This window comes from Mastigoproctus giganteus, chromosome 4 (assembly GCF_048544385.1).
Source record: "Mastigoproctus giganteus isolate SK-2022 chromosome 4, ASM4854438v1, whole genome shotgun sequence".
Taxonomy (NCBI): domain Eukaryota; kingdom Metazoa; phylum Arthropoda; class Arachnida; order Uropygi; family Thelyphonidae; genus Mastigoproctus; species Mastigoproctus giganteus.
The window spans coordinates 178,141,437-178,161,752 of NC_143578.1; the positions used below are offsets into that span (position 1 = coordinate 178,141,437).

The 20,316-nt window shown below is 35.8% G+C and overlaps 1 protein-coding gene across 1 annotated transcript in view; it reads right to left on the bottom strand.

Moving 5' to 3' along the window:
• Positions 1-20,316, bottom strand: part of LOC150087223 (proto-oncogene vav-like) — a 433,316-nt gene that overhangs the window by 209,980 nt on the left and 203,020 nt on the right. The window contains exons 8-10 of the mRNA XM_090371895.1: positions 17,036-17,236; positions 10,897-10,992; positions 2,722-2,793 (exon numbers count right to left, since the gene is read on the bottom strand). Of these exons, the coding sequence (XP_090228021.1) occupies positions 2,722-2,793; positions 10,897-10,992; positions 17,036-17,236 (369 nt within the window). The remainder of the gene's footprint in view (positions 1-2,721; positions 2,794-10,896; positions 10,993-17,035; positions 17,237-20,316) is intronic.

Sequence of the window (20,316 nt, forward strand, 5' to 3'; positions counted from 1 at the left end):
AGTGGGGGGGGGGGGAGAAATTGTATATAGCTGCTTGTTCCTCTTCACAAAAGAAGCAATGGTCATGACAAAAATCAGCAAGTCAGGAACCTGAAGTGAAAATGGTATTCATCATGATACCAATGCTTACATTACTGAAAGTAATGTGAATGCAATAAGACAAGTCTACGTCACATCATATAACACAAACATACTAAAAGAAATACCTGTGATTATATACAGGGTCATTGTAAAAGGTGTCTGTGATTTCCCTTTTAATTGTCTTCAGAAATATTTGATCGATGCTGTGATTGTAGTGGCAAACAGTGTGGTAACTCACTAAGTTTTATTTGACATCTCAACAATGACCTTGGTGTGCCGTGAGTGTGTGCAGAAAGACTCCACGTGCACTGCGTCAGTCAGTCAGTAAGATGGCCATGCAACAGAAAGTGTAGTGTATGTTGTGAGGTTGCACTGTTATGACATTTAAATTCAGCGTACCACAACACACACTGCACTTTCTATTGCACGGCCATCTTACTGACACTGGCTGAGGCAGCACACATAGGAGTCATTTTGCGCACAATTACAGCGCAGCCAAGGTCATTGTCGAGGTATCAAATAAAGCTTATTTGATACCTTGACAATGAATTCAATCAAATATTTCTGAAGTTAATTAAAAGGGAAATCACGGACACCTTTTTCAATGACCCTGTTCATAACTGCCAACTTTCAACAAGCTAGAGATTGGCCAGCTGTAAAAGGGTGTGAGTTTTTGCAAAGAAAACCAGATTTCTCATAAAAAGTAGAATTTTTAAAGTCCACACTATATTAGAAATTAAATTCACTGACAAAATACACATTTCATATTAAAATACAGCCACAAGATTGTTTACTAAGTGCAGTACACCTTCAAATATTTGCTTTACTAAGAATTTTCTACCTGTTGATTTCTGTTTGGATTATCTTTCAGACAATCCAAAAGATTATAACTGCTTCAAGAAAGATACTATTACAGATTTTGTCCTCTTCAGAAATATGAAATCAAACTTTGCCGAAAACAGAAGATTTGTACTCTGTTCCCACAGACCCACCTGGCTAAAAATTCTCACACTCATCTCTGAAGAAGTGTTAAAATTCCAAGCAAGAGACTTGGGATAATTTTTATATTTCAAACTCCTTTGCACTTCTCAGGCTGAGGGGACCAACTAAGAATCACTGTACATCAATTTTCTTCTTTCATTATCATGAAAGAACAACTGATAGTAAGAATATCTTTTCCTGTCTCTTCAATGACATTGAGAAGTGCATCTAACTTTTAATTATTATTATTATTTTTTTGCCTCACCAATTTCTTCATTTCAGTTTGGTTCAAAAACTTATTCTCTGAATAGCACTTGCTGTTTTGACTACTGGATGATGAACTGGTTCCCAAATACAATTATATTTTAAGTTAAAGTCAAAAAATAATTAGCAACTTACTGTGAATCTTGTTTGGAGCCAGCAGACTTTCGACTGCTGTAAGGAAACAAGCTTTGGTCTTAGAAATTCACAAGAGAAAGTTTGGCCACCAAATGAAGTCCCCGATTTAACAAATTTATTTATTTATTTTTCTTCAATTTAAACAAAATCTGAATAGAGTGATCACAGGCTTAAGAAAATGTTTTTCTTAAGCCTATTCTTGCATATAATCACCAAGTATTAAAAAACAAGAATTTAAAATTAACGGTATCTTTTCTGTCCATCAAAACACACCAGCATCACATCTGATCCACTCCCAACAGAAATGCTTCCATCAAATGTGGTTACATCAGCTTATAAAATACTGAAAATAAGGAGGGCATAAAAAAAAAAAAAGTGAACAATTTCAAATTATTTCTTGCTGGTTTTGATTTTATAAAATGGAGTTATGTCTTTCAAGAGCAAAATTACTTCAAGAAATAAGCATGCCCTTTGGAAAATTAAACCCTGGAATACATTCCTATCAACTGTGTTCACAAAGAAGCAGCAAGGCCCAATCACTCACTGACATAAAATATGCAACAGAATTTCATAAAAAACAGGAAGCTTTTCATGGAATCCTGCTGTTTTGACTATTAATGCACGTAACCATTCAAATGGAAGAACCAGGCTTCATCAGTGAACAAAACATGGTTCAAAATGCCAGTTCCATTCAAATAAATAAAGGAATAAAATCAGTGACAATAATGCAATTTTTTTTTCTTTGTAAATTTTAAGTGCATGCATTATATGAATATATAGGTATGGAGGCCTAAATTTTTAAGAGCCCCTTTGTGTATTTGAATAAGACAAAATGATGCAAGTTTTCACAGTAATTATTTTGGGTGGCAGCAATAAACATTGATTAACATCTTCAAATTTTTTTTTAACTTAACTTTTTTTTCCTTTTTTTTTTCTTTTTTTGTCATGGACACTACACCTCTTTCATGAAATCAGGTTACTAATCATGAAATTGATTTATTTGGTACTGGTGAATCAGGGTATTTTTCTTTAAATTCAGCTTTGATGTTAATATACAATTTTTGAACAAAAATATTATTTAACTATGAATGTGTGGTTTTTTTACCACTTTCCTTTTAGGTTACACAAAATTTTGAATTACCTTGTAGCTCATAGGCATATCCACAATTCTGAGAACTGAGATGTAACTATATAAACAAGAAAATTCACAATAGCTGAGATTTATGTAGTTATATTTAACTTTTACGAAACCATTCTTACCAACATAGCATCTAATGCTTTCTGCAAGCCAATATAATCATCATGAGTCTTTGGTGTATTCTGTAAGAGCACCTACCAAAAAATGGATACTTAATTACTACAATTGTTTGCTATTGCACTATAACATACATAAGAGAGAATATATGCATGAATTAAATGGAATAACTTCAATAATATCATTATAACAGAGAAAAATTAAATTTAATCAAAGAGCACTAAAACTTTTACAATTCTGACCCAGCATATAAAAAAAAAAATTGAAGTGCAATTTGAAGTTTCTTACTGACGTACTACTAATTCTTTTGAAGTATTATGAAGTATGGTTACAAAAGTACAAGAGAGCTGGTAGTTCAGAGAAAGCAGATGTGTGTGCACGCACATTAGTTAGCTCTGTAAGATTATATGCAAGAGAATTAAAGGAAAATTAAATTTGGAGTTTGACAATGTTTTGTTTTTCCTTACTTTGTTTAAGTAACTTGTAAATTTTAATCACTGTAATTTTATAAATTTAATTCTTACCTCTTCTAAAGCTAAGTTATATTTTGGCCTCATTAACTTAAATTCTTAAGTGCACTAGTATAAAGTTTTGGTAACTGCTTAATTATTGTAATATTTTGTAAATTTTAATTTCTGTACAGTTACTTCTGAAATATTTTATTGGTTTAACTCTTACCTCAATACTAGTCGCTACAAGATCAGATGGAAATAGCTGTAAGCAATTCCTATGTTAGTCAAAAGTTCATTGTATAGCCTGTAGCATGTATTCAAAGGGTGATCTAGTTGATAATCACAGTTCAAATACAATTCCTTACTTTATTTTCGAACTTGGTGCATTATTAAATAAATCTGAGTCACAAAGAAATGGGGAATGGCAACAGATGCAAATAAAACTTGAAAGTCTTGAGGAAACCAAGTAACTAGTCAATTCCAAGATCATGAACCACAAATTCAAACTGCAAAATGGAATGGTCCAGTGCATACTACTCTGGTTTAAAAGGATTAGTTTTACTGGGACCATTGCCTTATACAAAGGTGATTGTCCCTCTGTATAAGGCAATGGTCAGGCCATGCCTTGAGTACTGCATACAGGTCTGGAGGCCTCATTTTAGGAAGGATGTAGATTTGCTTGAGCGTGTACAGAGAAGGGCAACAAGATTGGTGAGGGGAATGAAGGGATCCTCTTACCAAGAGAGGCTTAAGTTCTGCAAATTGCAGTGGCTGCAGACTAGGCACCTGCACGGTGATCTGATTGAGGTATATAAGGCCTTGAATGGGTTGAGCACGCTGAATTCTGATGGGATCCTTCCACTTGTTCAGATTATGAACCTAAGGGGGCATAAATTCAAATTAAGAAAAGACAGATGTTGAATAGATGTGTGGAAATTTGCCTTTAGCCAGCGGGTGGTTAATTGCTGGAACAAGCTTCCATCTGTCATTGTGGAGGTTGATAGGTTAAATAAATTTAAGGAGGAACTGGACAGGCATTTGGAGGGAATGGTGCGATTTTTTTTTTTTTTTTTTTGGCTGATGCTGCATAAGCTCATACACTTCCTTTCTTGCATCACATGCCACTACTACTAACTCCATCAGGAAAATGGGTGACTTTTTTTGTAATATGGATAGGTTGACACACCTGAACTAAAACCAGATGTGTCAGCCAGTTGGTTTTTTTTTTTTAGGCACAGTCTCCCTACTTGAATACAATATTCAAAGTGTGATCTTGCAACTGCCTTATACAGTGAGATTAAGGCCCCCCAATCTTTACAAGTAAATGATCAATAAATGGACTAACAGGACACCACAGGCTCTCTCTCCACTGCTTGTCTATATTGATTAGAGAACATGTCTGGCCATATACCTTCCAAATCCCATTCTTCCTTTACTCTTTTTAACTCAACTAACTGCACAAAGTATGCAATTTATTTTGGGATTCTTATTCTCCAAGTGTAAATGGATAACATTTACATTTGAGGAACAGCATTTTGAGGCAACAAAACATAGCTACCACTTTTCTGACCATCCCTGAAGTCTATTTTAAGTCATTCTGAAGAAGCTCTTCTTGGCACCCACTGACTACTCTACCGACTTTGTCGATAGAATAGTCTGCAAACTTTGACATCACACCCTGTATCCCCTTCATCAGTATCATATTGGTAAATCAAAAACAGCAGTAGTCCCAGTACTGATCCTTGCAATGCTTAGACGGTTGCATTAATTACAACCATCTAGGCATCTTCCTCCAATTCCAACATATTCCAGCTTGTACAGTAACCACATGTAGTACAGAGTTAAATGCTTTGCTGATATCCAAGTAATGTTGAAATTATTTCCTGCATCCAGCTCATGAGTGACTGTCAAAATAGTTAACAGGTTAATTAAATATGATTTTCCATTTACAAAACCATTGTGTTTCATTCAAAATTCCATTTCTATTTAAATGATACAGTAATACACTCTTGATCATTGTTGCCATGATTTCCCCTACCACTGAAGTCAGACTGACTGGTCTAGTTATCCACTTCACTCTTGAACCACCTTCATATATTGGCAATACACTGGCGCTTTGCCAATCCAAGGTAATCTCTCAGGAGTCCAGTGAGGTCCTCACGTATATCACTATATCACTGATAAACTCCTGACTGACTGTAGTGATATTAAACTTTGCAAAATGCTGGAAGGCATTCCAGTCAGCCTAATTGTTCCACTAGGATAACCTAAAAGGAGGATACAATCTCCCAATAAGTAAGGAGTTATCACAGGGAAGTGAATACTTCCACATGGGTTCTCCTCTAGCTACTAAAAGAAGTGAAGGAAGGAGAGAATGGGAACAAATAGAAAGAATATAAGGGTAGACATGGGGAAGGTGTTAGTTCCATATTTAGAAGAGAGAGACCAGATAACACATTTCTTACTATTAATGTCAGCACTACTGCGCAGTGGTAGTAAGCCGATTGAAATCCCAAAGAAGTAAGGCAGAAGACAACTGCATAATAAGCTCATCAAGGTCTGCCTGGGGCATGTCAATCCCAGGTGGGAAATAGATGGAACAATTATTAAAAACACTACCATAAAGCAAATTGCTATCACTTTTACATTGTTGGTAAGTGGCATAGGTTGAAATGGGGTCTGATTGCCCATAAGAATATCAACTCTTCCCACAGGAAGTCCATCCTTACATATGATAATAATATTATGCAAGGAAGGATTTTTCATTTGCCTTCCAGTTCATCTCCTGCAAGCAAATGGAAACTGGTTTATGCTTTTACAGGAGGACCTCAATGTCATCAGTATTTTGCTAGAATCCATGACAATTCCAAATTTGCGATTTGCCATTATTTGGACTTGGTGGATCCATCACTCACTTAGCTTCTGAAATGACAAGGACTTCTTTTTCTCAACCTTGGACTTTATTTTCTTGAAGAAGAATGGATACTGTGCTGTGTCCATTTCTTCCTCCACAAAGATTCTACAACTGAATCATTTGGTACCTCCAACAACCTCAATATTTTTTTTTGTGTTACAGGAGGTACTTGAGTTTTTTCTATCACTTTTAATCCTGTGGAGCATTAGGAAGTACATATACAGGAGGAGCAGCTGAATGATCCTTCTGTGAAGGTTTTTTGCAAACTTAATAAGTAGTGTGGCAATGAGAGAAAATGACTCTTTGGGATAATCATTTTGGTTTGGGTTCCAATGGAACACAACCTTCTCGGCATAAGAAAATTTGTTGGCATTTAGTGGTTTCACTGCTTCTTTTGCCTCCTGGTAATAAATATGTTCAAGTCTGCCTAAGTCTATTTCTTTTTCTTCCTTCCACTGGCATGCTTGTGAATATGCAGGGTGCTCTTCTTGGAGTTAATACAGGCGAGTCTGTAGCTGAACACTATGCAATTTTGTGCTCTATTGCACAACATTTCCCATTTGCAAGGACACTACAACAAGGCATTTGCACATGCAAGCCCACTAGCCAACTAATTCTAGGCAAGGCAACTTGGCACCACCCATCCCATAGTGGCTTGCCCAGGATCAAGGCCCAGATCCTGGTGGTTCCAATCCCTCTCCCAGTATCCATGGGTTGTCATGAATGGAAAACAAGCCAGATTTCTCTGGCATTAGCCTAGAATTTAGAGTGTGGGACGCCAGAGCTACCAAGCACCATTTCGACATGTCCATCAACCTGAATCCTGTCCCTCAGGCCATGAAGGACAGGATTCAGGCAAAGGGGGAAAATCACCTCCTTATCCCTGCTAGCAAAATTCCTGTATATCATCAACAAAACCCCATAAGCTATCCTGGCAAAAAGTCTGCAATGTCAGAGAGCTTCGTATCCAACTGTACAATTACCCCCAGGCCTTTTTCATTTTCCACTAAAATGAGTGTAGAAACCACACTACTGGTACGATACTTTGAAGTTACCGTTACTCATATGCAGTACTTTTTATTTGTCAATGTTAAAGTTCAATTGCCGTTTGTCAGCCTATCAACTTAATATTCCTAGATATTGTTGCAGTAGCTCACCCTGCTTACCCTGCCAACCTTGGTATCATCTGCAAAGTTGGATGTTAAGCCTAATATGCCCTCATCGATATCATTGATAAATATAGAAAAACAACAATGGGACCCAACACTGAACCCTGGGAATATTAGTGCCCAAAGAGCAGTGTCCACTGATTACCACTCTGTTCTCTTCCACTCAACTATCCCTTTATCCATAGCAGCAACTTGCAATTAATGCCACACTGCTTCAATTTCTACAGCATTTTTTTTTTTTTTTTTTTATGTGCAACAATATCAAAAGCTTCCCTGAAATCCAAGTATGCGATATCAAAATTATTTTTCGCATCCAGTTCCTTTGTGACCACATCGAAGAACCCAGTCAAACTGATCATACAAGATTTACCTTTAACAAACCCATGGTGTCTCTAAGGTATAATTGCAGTATTGTCTAGATAATCTTGCATTACTCCTTTTACTAGTGACTCCATTATTTTCCCTGGAACAGAAGTTAAACTAATGGATCTAGAAGCTGTCATCCTTTGATCCCAATTTGTGAATTGGGGATACATTATCACATCTGCAGTCTACAGACAATTTCCCCTAAATCCAAGGATGCTCTCATAATTATGGCTAAGGGTTTGCTTACATCCTTCATTGCCTCTCTTAATATAACTGGATATATCCCATCCACCCTACATGCCTTCCTTATGTTTAGCTTCAACAATTTCTCTTCCCCTTTTCTCTCAGTTATTACAAAATCATTTAGTTCGCTGTCAGTTTGATAAACTTCTGGCATCCCCTGCCATAAACAATTCCTCATTTGTGAATACAGATGCAAAATACTCATTCAGTTTGTCAGCAACCTGAGCAGGATCATCGATGGTTGAACCATCAATATCAAGTGGGTCAATTTGATTCATCCCCTTCCTTCTTGTGTTTACATAAATAAAAAAGTCGTTGCTGTTTTTCTTTGCATCCTTTCCCAAAGATTTCTTGTAATCTGCCTTCATTTGGCTAACCTAGCTGTTTGTTACTTGATTACAGGCTAGTTTATGAGAGGCTTCTGTATCACTTAATAAATTATATGCATTCCATGTACTTTTCTTCTCTGCCACAAATCTCATCAGTTCATCTGACATCCATTTAGGTCTATAACATTAAGAGTATTTCTTAGTTGGTATGAAAAGCCTAGTAGCTTCAATGATTAATTCCTTCAATGCTTCCCATTTGGAATTTGTTGATTTTTTTTTTTTTTTTTTTTTTTGGTTAGTTGTTGGCACATCGGCTTCTGTGGCCGTAATGCACCTCCCAAAGTTTTTGCATTTTACTCTGATCCAAGCCCGAGGCAGGATTCGAACCTGCGACCCTTGGGTTGCCAGGCAGGCACTCTACCCACCTGGCTAGCCCGGTCAGCGGAATTTGTTGATGATAACATCATTAGTTGGTATAGAATTTAAAAATTGTCTGAGACCACTTTACAAAAACAAAAACTTTTCCCTGTACCCTTGATGGCAGTTACATCTTTAAGTAAATTCCAAATCACTGATCACAGCCACCTAGTGGTTCTTTTATCTGTAGATTCTTAGTGCATGGATAATCACTATCCTTATTTCACACAAATTTGCAAACTGACTGAACATTGCACTGGCTACCCATATCAACTGGATGCACCCCTTAGATTTTATGTGCTTCTTAACTAAGGTTAATCCCCCCCCCCCATTCCTATCCTGTCTGTAAATATTTTGTACATTTTCATATATCTATGAAAATGTACAAAATCAGACCTACGGTTTCTATGCTGTTTTAGTCTGGCAGACCACGAGGTTGGCTAGATTACTAGTTTTGCAGTCCATCTAACAAAGACTTCTGTCAATGAAAGGGGAGGGGACCAGATCTTATTTTGGCATTCCAATATGACTTGCACTAAAATATGGTGACAGAGAAGGGACACCAAGTAAAGGAATATAGCATCCAGTGATGCAGTTTACTGCATTAATAACGGCCATTCCGGTGAGCCTGAATAACTCCATTATAGTTGCAATTCATTCAACAATACTTATATAACATATAGGTTAGTGCAATTGCATCAGTTTAATTCATAGCCATCTATCAAAGGAGTGGCGCTGGTGGCACCAGCTGTATGCTAGCTAAATTAGTGCGCTCTTAAAAATTAATAAATAAAGAAGGTTTTCGGGAGTGTTGCTCAAAAAGAAGTTATATTTTAGATAAAATAAGTGTGGGTGAGTGATAGGTTAAGATTTGGGACCTAAACGTGGTTTTATTTTTCGGACTGAACTTTTTTAAAATGGTTATCATTATTATGTTCGGACATTAGAAATTTCAAGGTCATTAAATTTTTAAGGAACTATAATCAGTCACTGGGAATTCTTAGTAGAATAGTTGTGCTACATGATAGCTTTGATGTAGAAGTTTTCAGGATACCAAATTGTATTTAAAAATACTCACGTTTTGCTGAGTTATACATTATTGGTATTTTCAAGGTCACAGTAATTTTACCGAGTCAGCCATTTGGATGTTTCCAGGAGATAAAACTACAGCAGTGCCACCTGCTTGGTCAGTGGTGACTAGAAATTCGGCATAAATTGCGTAAAATTATGACATCACGAGGCAGCTTCATCACTGAATAAGAGCTACTCCATTTATATGGCTGCGGCAGGTTTAGTAGTTTAATTTGTTAAACTACTAAAGCACCGAAAGATATATGTTCCCAGAAGGGCCTCCCATGGCGGAAAGGTTTCAGTGGAGACGTCAGACGAAACCCGTTTCAAAAGGTCCACACACGACCTTTTCAACTAAATTGTGATCCAAGAAAGCAACGGGAAACTACTTGGATTATCCTTCCCTTGAAAACTTCAATGATAGTTCTACACGCAGCGCTAGACAGAGAACAATATCAAAACGAAGTCGCAAACGCCATTCGGCAGCATTAAAGAAGAAGAATCTATCAAAGTAGTTAAATTGGCATTGTTTTAATTATATCTCATATTGTGAACATCATCACAATGAATTGCCATGATATTGTACTACCTTGAATAAGTAATGTTTCACCAGTGGAGAAGACTAATGTTACTTATTCTCGGCAGATACTACCACCTTAAACTGATGCAATTGCACTAATCTATATGTTATTTGTTCTACCAAATAGCTTGAGGTTCTTGCCCTTAAATACTTTATAGTCTACACTACTGTACACCATCAGGCATCTCTCATGTTGTGGAGATACTTCAAACTGGGTTGTCACTATTGGAACACGAGGGTACCTGCCCACCTACCAAAGAGAAGCCAATAAGCCTCAAAATAGTGCCATCTGGGTGGTGGCATCTGCCTAAAATAAGCAACATTAGTTTTCTCCACTGGTGAAGCATTACTTATTCGAGGCAGTACAATATCATGGCAACTCTCATGAAGGTATTCACAATATGAGATATAATTAAAATGATGCCAATATAACTACTTTGGTAGATGGCTACAAATTAAACCATATAACTTGAGGCTCTTGCCCTTAAATATTTTATAGTCAATATTTATATATATTGTTGAATGAAGGAGGATGCATTATTTTTACCTACGGGTGTAATTCATCCAGAGAGTAAAGTTTAGACATTTCAATTGGACTTTAATTATCAAAATTTTAAGGAAATACAACAAAATTATTACCTTTAATAATAGATGATACTTTAATACCCTCTGCATAGGTACTGAAAGGAGATCTCTTAGTTTAAATTTCCCATCATTAGCCTCAAGCTGACACCTCTGAAATATAAAGTCACAGAATTAACTATGACATGTAGTGAATTAAATGGAATCCATTTAATTAACAAATTTAGTTAAGCTAAATTCCTTGGTACTATATATACAAACTAATTTGAAAGCCACAATTCTAACTTCAAAAATATTTTTATTTACAAGGGAAATCTAGTATAAAAAAAGAAGTTACTATTACTACATGAGGATAAATTCTTCCCGAACACTGCTGAAGCTTCAAAATGCTGTAAAACAACCACATTAATCGATTACAATTTTTTTTTTAAATCGCTTAATGGTATTAAGGTGCTTTTAAATATTTTAATAATAAAAATATGCCAAAAAAAGTCATCAATGTATCACAGTATGCAGTTGTAGTAAGTTGAGGAGAGGACTCATTAGTATGTTAATTCCTTTTGTCACAATTGCCATATGCACCAGTTCATATAATATGCTCTTTAATATCATCTTTTAGTATTGTGTATTATCTGAACAAGCGTGTTCATGGGCCAACTTGATTGCAGACAAATGGAGTAGGAGAAAGAAACTATTATCAGGAGGAAAGGAGAAGGTCAATTCAATTTTCTACAGCAGCTATATATTTCTTAATTGATTAGTTGGCTGCTTCTTATATAAAGATGCCACAAGAAAGAACAATATTCTTTACAACACTTTTACTAAGAATTCAAGTTTATGTTTATGTTATTTGGTTTTTAGGAGCATTAGCAACTAAGACCATATTGCTCCAGGAATATGCAGTGGTCATTCCCTGACCTTTCCGCATCCTCTATTTGGTGGTGACAGGCTCGAACCCTGGTCTAATCAAGAAGCATGTGCTACGCACTGCTGCTCCTTCCCACCTGGCTACAAAGACGCCCTAAGAATTCAAATGAAAATTAGAACTTCTGTATTAAGAAATCATTAGTAGGTAATGATTATCATGTATTAAAATTGGATATAGCTGGGAAATTTTTTTCAGGAGAAATTACAACGGAATTATGCATTATTTGAATTCTATTTAATGAGAACAGTTAGTGAATCCCATAAGTGTAAATGCTAAAAAAAAAAAATATTCAAATAAATAATCTTAAAAGTTATTCTTTTTTTTTTTTTTTTTTTTTTTTTAATCTTTAAAGCATTATTGCTTGAAGCCTAGATCAAAGTGGATAACTACTGAACAGAAAAAGTGAGAAACAAAAGAAAGTCACATGACGTGAACATAAATTATTGAGAGACACTAAACACTACAATAAGTACAAATTAATTCGTAATAAGGTTACTGAAGAAGTAGAAAATGTGAAGGTAGATTTCAAAAAGGTGCTGGCAAAGAGGGCAAAGGACAACAACGAACAATTTTTTTTTTGCGCATATGAATACTTGGAAGGAACAAAACCATACTGGTCCAGTACAGGATAAGCCTTGATAAATGAACTAATGAACTAAATAAATTTTTTGCATCAACAAATACATGTTTGTATCCTTCTAGGCTAGATATTACTGCTGATCAACATAACAGTTGTCAGGAACTGCACAACTATATGATCTCTGAAAATGGATTGGAGAAATTATTTCTCTTGTGAACTTGGTAAAATCCCAGAGATGTGCAAATGTCTTTCCAATTCACAAAGGTGGCTCTAGGAAAAAGCCAATAATTACCCACCTGTTAAGTTTAACTTCTGTCACAAGGAAAATTAGGAAATCCAAGAATGTATTCAGGATCATCTGAACAGGAATGGAATTATCTCAGAAACAAAGCATGGAATTATTAAGTTAAGGCACTTGAAAATTATATCTACTCTGATAAACTAAAAAAAAAAAAAAAAAAAAAAAAACAACACACTACAGCAATACCTCGCTTAGCACGGCTTCAAACAGCACGGTTTTCGATTAAGTTAAGTTGAAATTTTACTATACACATTAAAACTCATTCAATTGCCTAGACATGTACTTTACATATATGCTGTGTTGTTGTAGCCTAGGTAAGTGTTAGTTATGCTGCGGTGCCAACTATATTGTCTCACATGTGCATATATGCCAATAGCTCCCCTCAGGCAGTCAGCGGCAACATGCAATAGTGTTCGGTATTCTTAATTCCATTATGACGAGACAACGTGATAGCTTTTCAAACTTTTTATTTCACAATTTATTTTTTACCCCTTTAAATATGATCGAAAATATATCTGCATCTTGGCTAGAAATCACTGTCAACAACATGCCTTCTGTTTGGTAACATGTTTTGCCCCATTTGGCAAATGATCCCACTGGTTTTGAATCGTAAGTTCAAACAACAGCCAGAGAATTTTCAACAGAAGAATTGGAGAAAGATTTTCGGGAGATTTACATGACCTGCGAGGTGATTACGAATGGATATCCGAATGTTGAACATAGCATTAAGATACGGCAAATTTTACAAGGTGGGATTCGATGCTACAAAAATTTGAATGCTGAGAAAAAGAACAGACGACTTCACTGAAATACCTAAATAAATAATGCTTTTTTCTCATCTCTTATGCTTCTCATAATTTTCTCATAATTAAATTTTTGCAGTATATTTTTTTTTTTTCAAATCCTTTTAATTGGCTATCAAGTGCAAATTATTTATAGGTTTATTATAATTTGTTTATAGACTGTTTCTCTGGTACGCATTCAATTAAAACCCATTATAATTACACCTCAATCAGCACGGTTTCACGTAACAAGGAATAGTTTCGGTACCAATTATCAGTGCTATGTGGGGTATTGCTGTATACCCAACGAGTAATTCTGACAATACATTGACTTTAGTAATGCATACAGCATTTTGATACTGTACTCTGCATGAATGTCTTTTGTATAAATTGTAACAATATGCCTTTGGTGAGAAGGTATTGAGTATAAAAAGTTGGCTAAATGATAGAACACAAAGAGGTTATAAATATGTGAGTACTGGACACGGGTCTTGAGAGTTCTACAGGATTCAGTACTGTGCCATTTGCCATGTTTGATATTTGTTAATGACGTTGATGTAGGCATAGCAAGTATCATATCAAAGTTTTCTGCAGATACAGAGGTTAGAAAAATGGTAAGCAACAGTAAGATATGATAATTAGTTACTGTTGAAAAAAAAATTCTTCAACAAGACCTAAATGAATGGGTCTAATAGAGAAATAAGTTAGTTTGAAAAATGACAATAAGCAGAACAAGAGAAAAGGTAAGGTTATATGTATGGATAAGGGTTCCCAGATTATCATATTACTTGGGAAAAAACAAACTTAAGGCACTTGATAATGACAGGAGTAATTGTACAATATGACATGAAATAATCTCTAAACAGTGAAAATTTACTTGAAATTTTACTACTAGGGACAGAGATATTTATTCCTAGTCTTGGTAAAGTTGACAAGCACTGCATGCAGGTTTGAAATCCCCATTTCAAGAAGGATGTGGATCAGCTGGAAAAAGTAAAATAAAGTACAAAAAAAAAAAAAAATCAGTTACTGATATAAAGAAGCATTCCTATGAAAGAAACTTCAGTGTTGTGAGATGCAAAATTGAAACCAGATATCTATCTATGTGAGAACTTCATTGAAAGTAGACTCTGAAAAGGTTAGACTCTAATTTCTGCAGACTGTAATTTTAAGGAAACAGATTTGAAGGAAGGTTCCAAAGAACAAAAATTGAAGGGATAAATGAAGAGGAAAAGTTAGTTACGAAAGTCTGAAATTGAACTGTGAATGGATGTCGAGGTACGTGTTCACACTGGTTTGGAAGAAAGAGAAGTGAGAGAGGTCTTTGGCCCAAAATATTACTAATTGTTAGAATAAATTATCATCTAATTTTGTAGAACAAGAGAGATCATGTATTTTAAAGAATGGTTGTAGAGAGACTTAGATGTCAGATGAACTATTGAGACATACAGCACAAAAGACAAGTGCATGGGATGCATATGAATTATCAGATTATACTGAAGCTTATGGTACATATAAATTAGTCCGTAATCAAGTCACAAAGGAGGTTAGGTAAGCAACAGCAGGTTATGAGAAATCTTTCACAAAAGATGTAATGAAAAACAGCAAAGATGTCTATAGCCGACAAATTGAGGTATTTGCATCTACATTCACACATAAGGGATTCTTTAGGAAAGGGGGTTGCCAGAAGTTTATCAAACTGAAAGACAGCTAAACGATTTTGCAATACCTGAGAGGAAAGTGGAAGAGAAATTGTTGAAGATAATCATAAGAAAGGACCTGGGGTGGATGGGATGTTTGTTTTGTTTGTTTGTTGTTTGGTTTTTAGGAGCATTAGCAACTAAGGCCATATTGCTCCGGGAAATGTGGTGGTCATTCTCTGACCTTTCCGCATCCTCCGTATTTGGTGGTGACGGACTCGAACCCCGGTCTAATCAAGAAGTGTGTGCTATGCACTGCTGCTCCTTCCCACCTGGCTACGGAGGCGCCGGATGGGATGTACCCAATTATATTACTGGAGGCAGCAAAGGAAGTAAGCAAACTCTTGGCCATAATTATGAGCACATCCTTGGATTCGGGGAAGGTCCCCGTGGACTGGAGATGTGCAAATGTGTCCCCAGTTCACAAAGAGGGATCAAAGAGAGAACATGTATGTATATTTGTGAAATGAACAAGGAAGTATTTTTTTCACAGATAAATTTGTTCTATTAGTTTGACAATTCATGATATATTCAGTAGTAGAAAAGGTGGGGAGGACATACTGTAAGAAATAGCGAAATTTTTGGATATGGTGTACAAGTGGCAAGAATATACCCAGCTCCTTGACATAATATTGCCTCAACAATGCTCCCTGCATACACACTACTTGGACTCCCTCCAGTCACTATCTGGCAGAGTAGAGGCAACGAGATTATACATTAGCTGATCCAGAAGCCTCATAGATAATTACCAATAGGTTTAGTCCGGTGGACTACCTAACAGCCAGCCTGTGAACACTATTTGAGCTGTACCCTCGAAAAGTAAGGAACATTGGATTTGCCATGAGGTCCAACATAACCACACCACAAAAGACAATCATACTGCATGATGGAAGAGATGGGGGAGGGCTGCCGGATGTTTGCTCTGAAGACATGGAGACCACCATTTCAAGCCTCCAATAAGCAAAGTGGTGGTATTCCACCAGTTGATGACTAGTGACATAGTTTGCCACTATAAATGCAAAAAAAAAAAATTAATAGATTCAGTAGTGCCATCTGTCTAGTTCTACCATATGATGAGGAATACCAGCAATCTATCTAATACTCAGTGCGAGTTGAATGATCTGGTGTTTATGCAATGTTATGAAGACATGGTCCTAGTTCTATCAACCTTGAGGGCTCTGTTACTTTCGGGTATGTGTAAGAATGATTGTGGACCAGGTTCTTCTGGTGCTTTTGACGTTGTACCAAAATGGTAATAGAGTTAAGAAAAGAGCACTACTGTATACTTGGAAAAGACCACACAGTTCTTGTCATGCTGAACACTTTTTTTTATAGTCATATCTTTACACTCACTCATGGAAATTAACAGAAATGAACGATGATGTTTAACCAACATTTAACAGGCATACTATGGATTAACTATATATTCTGAACACTTATGCTGACGTCACCATAGCCAACTTATGACTGCTGCTTAAGCAGAAGGAACATACATTTCAAAGTTTCTATATTCCTGGTCTGTCATTTTACTTATTAAAAGGTTTATTCATTTTAATGATGTAATTTTGTATGATATATTAAATATATTTTGATCTGCATCACGCATTTTTAAAGTACAAGGGAAAGTAACCACCATGTCATAAGCATTTCCATATAATAATTTAGTGGGTATATTCAGCAATTTTTAATAATCAATAAAAAAAGGGCACAAAACAGAGGGAGGAAACTAGCAAATGAATTAAAAAAAAAAATCAAATACACACTTCGACCCCACCCACCTTCCACATTACACCTTAAAGGAAAACTTTATCCATTCATTTACATGCATTTTGCCTTTATGTTTTCACTGAAATGTCTATAACATTAAGCAAGGAATTCTTGTATTTCAAATTAACTATTACTTACCAAGACAGACTGGTTAATTATTTCATTTTTATTACAAAGCTCATCAATACGTTCCTGGGCTTTGGGAAGATTTGAGCAGTATTCTCCATAAATAATAAACTTCTCTTTCCAGTGAAGGAAGCAATCACTGATCTTATACTGGCTAGATGTACATGCCTTGTATAACTCACTATGAAATCCAGTATGGATTTCTGCCAATTCCTAGTTTTAAAAAATAGAAAAAGAAATGAAAGATAAAATATAGTAATTGCATTATGCTGTAGAGCAGTGTTTCTCAAACCACCTGAATATCCTTTATGGCTCAGCAGCAAGCTAAAAAGGAAACTGAGGTGAGCCCCAAAAAGCTAAGATTACTTAAAACTATTTTTAACATATATTTTAATATGGTGTGGGAATTACAAATGGTTAAATCAAGTGCGCACTTTAAGTTAATTATGATTAAAGTGAACATTTGATAACCTCAAGTATAAAAAGTTCAGTTTATTTGTACTTAATGAAATTACTCAAAACATTGAACACTAATACTTACTTTTTTTATTTATTTATTTATTTCAACACCGATTATTATTCCCTATTATAAACAGCTTCCAGTGAATTAAAATCATACCTTAGATGATCTATTAATGGCTGTATGCAAAAAACGATTTACTGTTCTACAAAATTAATGAATACAATAGAAGCCCTCTTATCCAAAGTGAGTGGAACTAGCAGTGGTTGGTTAAAGCAGGAACCATAAAAACATATACTTGTGTACCTTAACAATTTTTTTTTTCATTAAAAACATAAGTATGTGGGCATTCATTTACACAAAATCAGTAACTTCCACCTGTTCAGATGATTAAATATGACTTTCACAGCATAGCGTCTCCACTTTTATTTTTTTATTTTTTAATATAAACATGATATTGTTAAATCATGTTGTTGTTCGAGATAATGTAAAGGTGTATCTAGGGCACTTTTGGCCCTAGATTTGATTCAACCTCTTTTCTTTATGTTTAGATCCATTTGTTTCTGTCATGGTGTACATAATTTCTGCATCATCCATAATTTCATTTTCCAATCATCACCAATTTGTTGAAAAACACTTGAATCCATTGTCTTGAATCTTCATTACACTTGAATCATGACACTTGAACCTTCATTATCTTCTTGTAATTCAGGAACTTCATTAACACTGTCAATGTCAGGCCAGTTTTTCTACGATTTTGTAAACATTGAACTTCAAATTTCATTCCATGCTAGTACTATTATTGTAAACATGTCTTTGATGTTGATGACTTCATGATTCTATAAGGTCTGTATTTGTGTTTAATGTTTTTTTTTTTTTTTTTTCCAAATATTGAACTCAAAAACTTCCACTATGTCATCTCTTTAGACATTCAAGGACACATTGATCTATAGCCTAGATCAAGGTGGTTATATTTCGTGGTAAAAATATGGCTTTTGTTTACTTCTTGAAGTTCCTCACAACTCATAATGAGAGATCGATATCCAGAACGAGAACAGTCTTTTCAACTCAGTTTTTATTTTCTTAAAATGTGTTTCCTTACAGAAATGAAAAATCTCTGAAAAGCAAGTTAGTTAATGTATGCAGTACATTACATTTTAGGTGCATTTGTTTTGTTTACTTAAAAATTAATTTATATATATATATATAATTTTTTTTTTCTCTTCAATTAATAGAAATGGAAAATAGAGTTATTGCCTTATCAATTAATTAACTGCTTAAGGCAATAACTTATCAATTTATCAGGAGACATGGATACCTACGGTAGATATAAGATAATCTGTAATCAAGTGACAAAGAAGATTAGGCACGCAAAAGCAGATTACGAGAAATTTTTGGCAAAGAATACAAAGAAAAACAGTAAAGACTTCTTTACTTATGTAAACTCTAGAAGGAAGGGTATGAATCAGATTGGTCTATTGATATTGATGATTCTGCTCTGGAAGCTGACATACTGAATGAGTTTTGTTAAGGGGAAGTCTTGTCTGACCAATCTGATTCGATACTATGACGTGGTCACAAAGGAACTTGGATGCAAAATATAATTTTGATATCATATACTTGGATTTCAGGAAAGCTTTTCATACTGTTGCACATAGAAGACTACTGTACAAATTGGAGGAGTATGGCATTAAGGGCAAGTTGCTACAATGGATAAAAGGATGGTTGAGTGGGAGAAGACAGAGTAGTAAATCAATCGATACTGCTCTTTTTTTTTTGATTTGGTAGTTGTTGGCGCATCGGCTTCTGTGGCCATATTGCACCTCCCAAGGTTTTTTTTGCAGTACTTTGATCCAAGCCCGAGGCGGGAATCGAACCCGCGACCTTTGGGTTGCCGGGCAGGTACTTTACCCACTCGGCTAGCCCGGTCGGCTTACTGCTCTTTGTGGACTAATGTTATTAGTGGAGATCCCCAGGGTTCGGTGTTGGGCCCCATTGTTGTTTTGTATATTTATTAATGATATTGATGAAGGTATATCAATCTTAATGTCCAACTTTGCAGATGATACAAAGGTTGGGAGGGTTGTTAATAACAGCATGCTGCTGCAACAGGATCTGGAAAAGTTGGGCAGATGGCATGAGAAGTGGCAACTGAAGTTTAATATTGACAAGTGCAAATTACTGCATATGGGTAGCAGTAACCCAGAGAAATGTAGTGGAGAATGAAAGAGACCTGGGGGTAATTGTGCAGTCAGATATGAAGTTCACTGAGCAGTGCTGACAGGCTGCCAGAGCAGGTCATGAGGTCTCGTCAATGATATATACAGGAATTTTGGGAGCAGGGATAAGGAGGTGATTATCCCCTTGTATAAGGCAATGACCAGGCCACACCTTCAGTACTGGGTACAGGTCTAGAAGCCTTATTTTAGGAAGAATGCACAGTTGCTAGAACGAGTACAGAGAAGGGCAACAAGGCTGGTGAAGGGAACAAAGAGGTGATCTTACAAAGAAAATCTTAAGTTCTGAAAACTGTAGGGTCTAGAGTATAGGCACCTGCGAGGCGATCTGATTGAAGTGTATAACACTAATGATATTAAGAGTAGGAGACCGGCGGAATTACTTAGCAAGTACAGGTCACTGTTGAAAAAAAGCCATGAATTAGGGTTGAATTTGAAAGTGTCTGCAATTCTGCCCAGACACGATAGGAGGGAGTATATGATGAGAGCCTTGTCGATCAATTCGGCCCTGGAGGGATTGTGCAAGGCTCAAGGGGTAGAATTTTTTTCAGCCTGGACTGTACTTGTTAACAGGAGAGATTGCTTCTATAGGGATG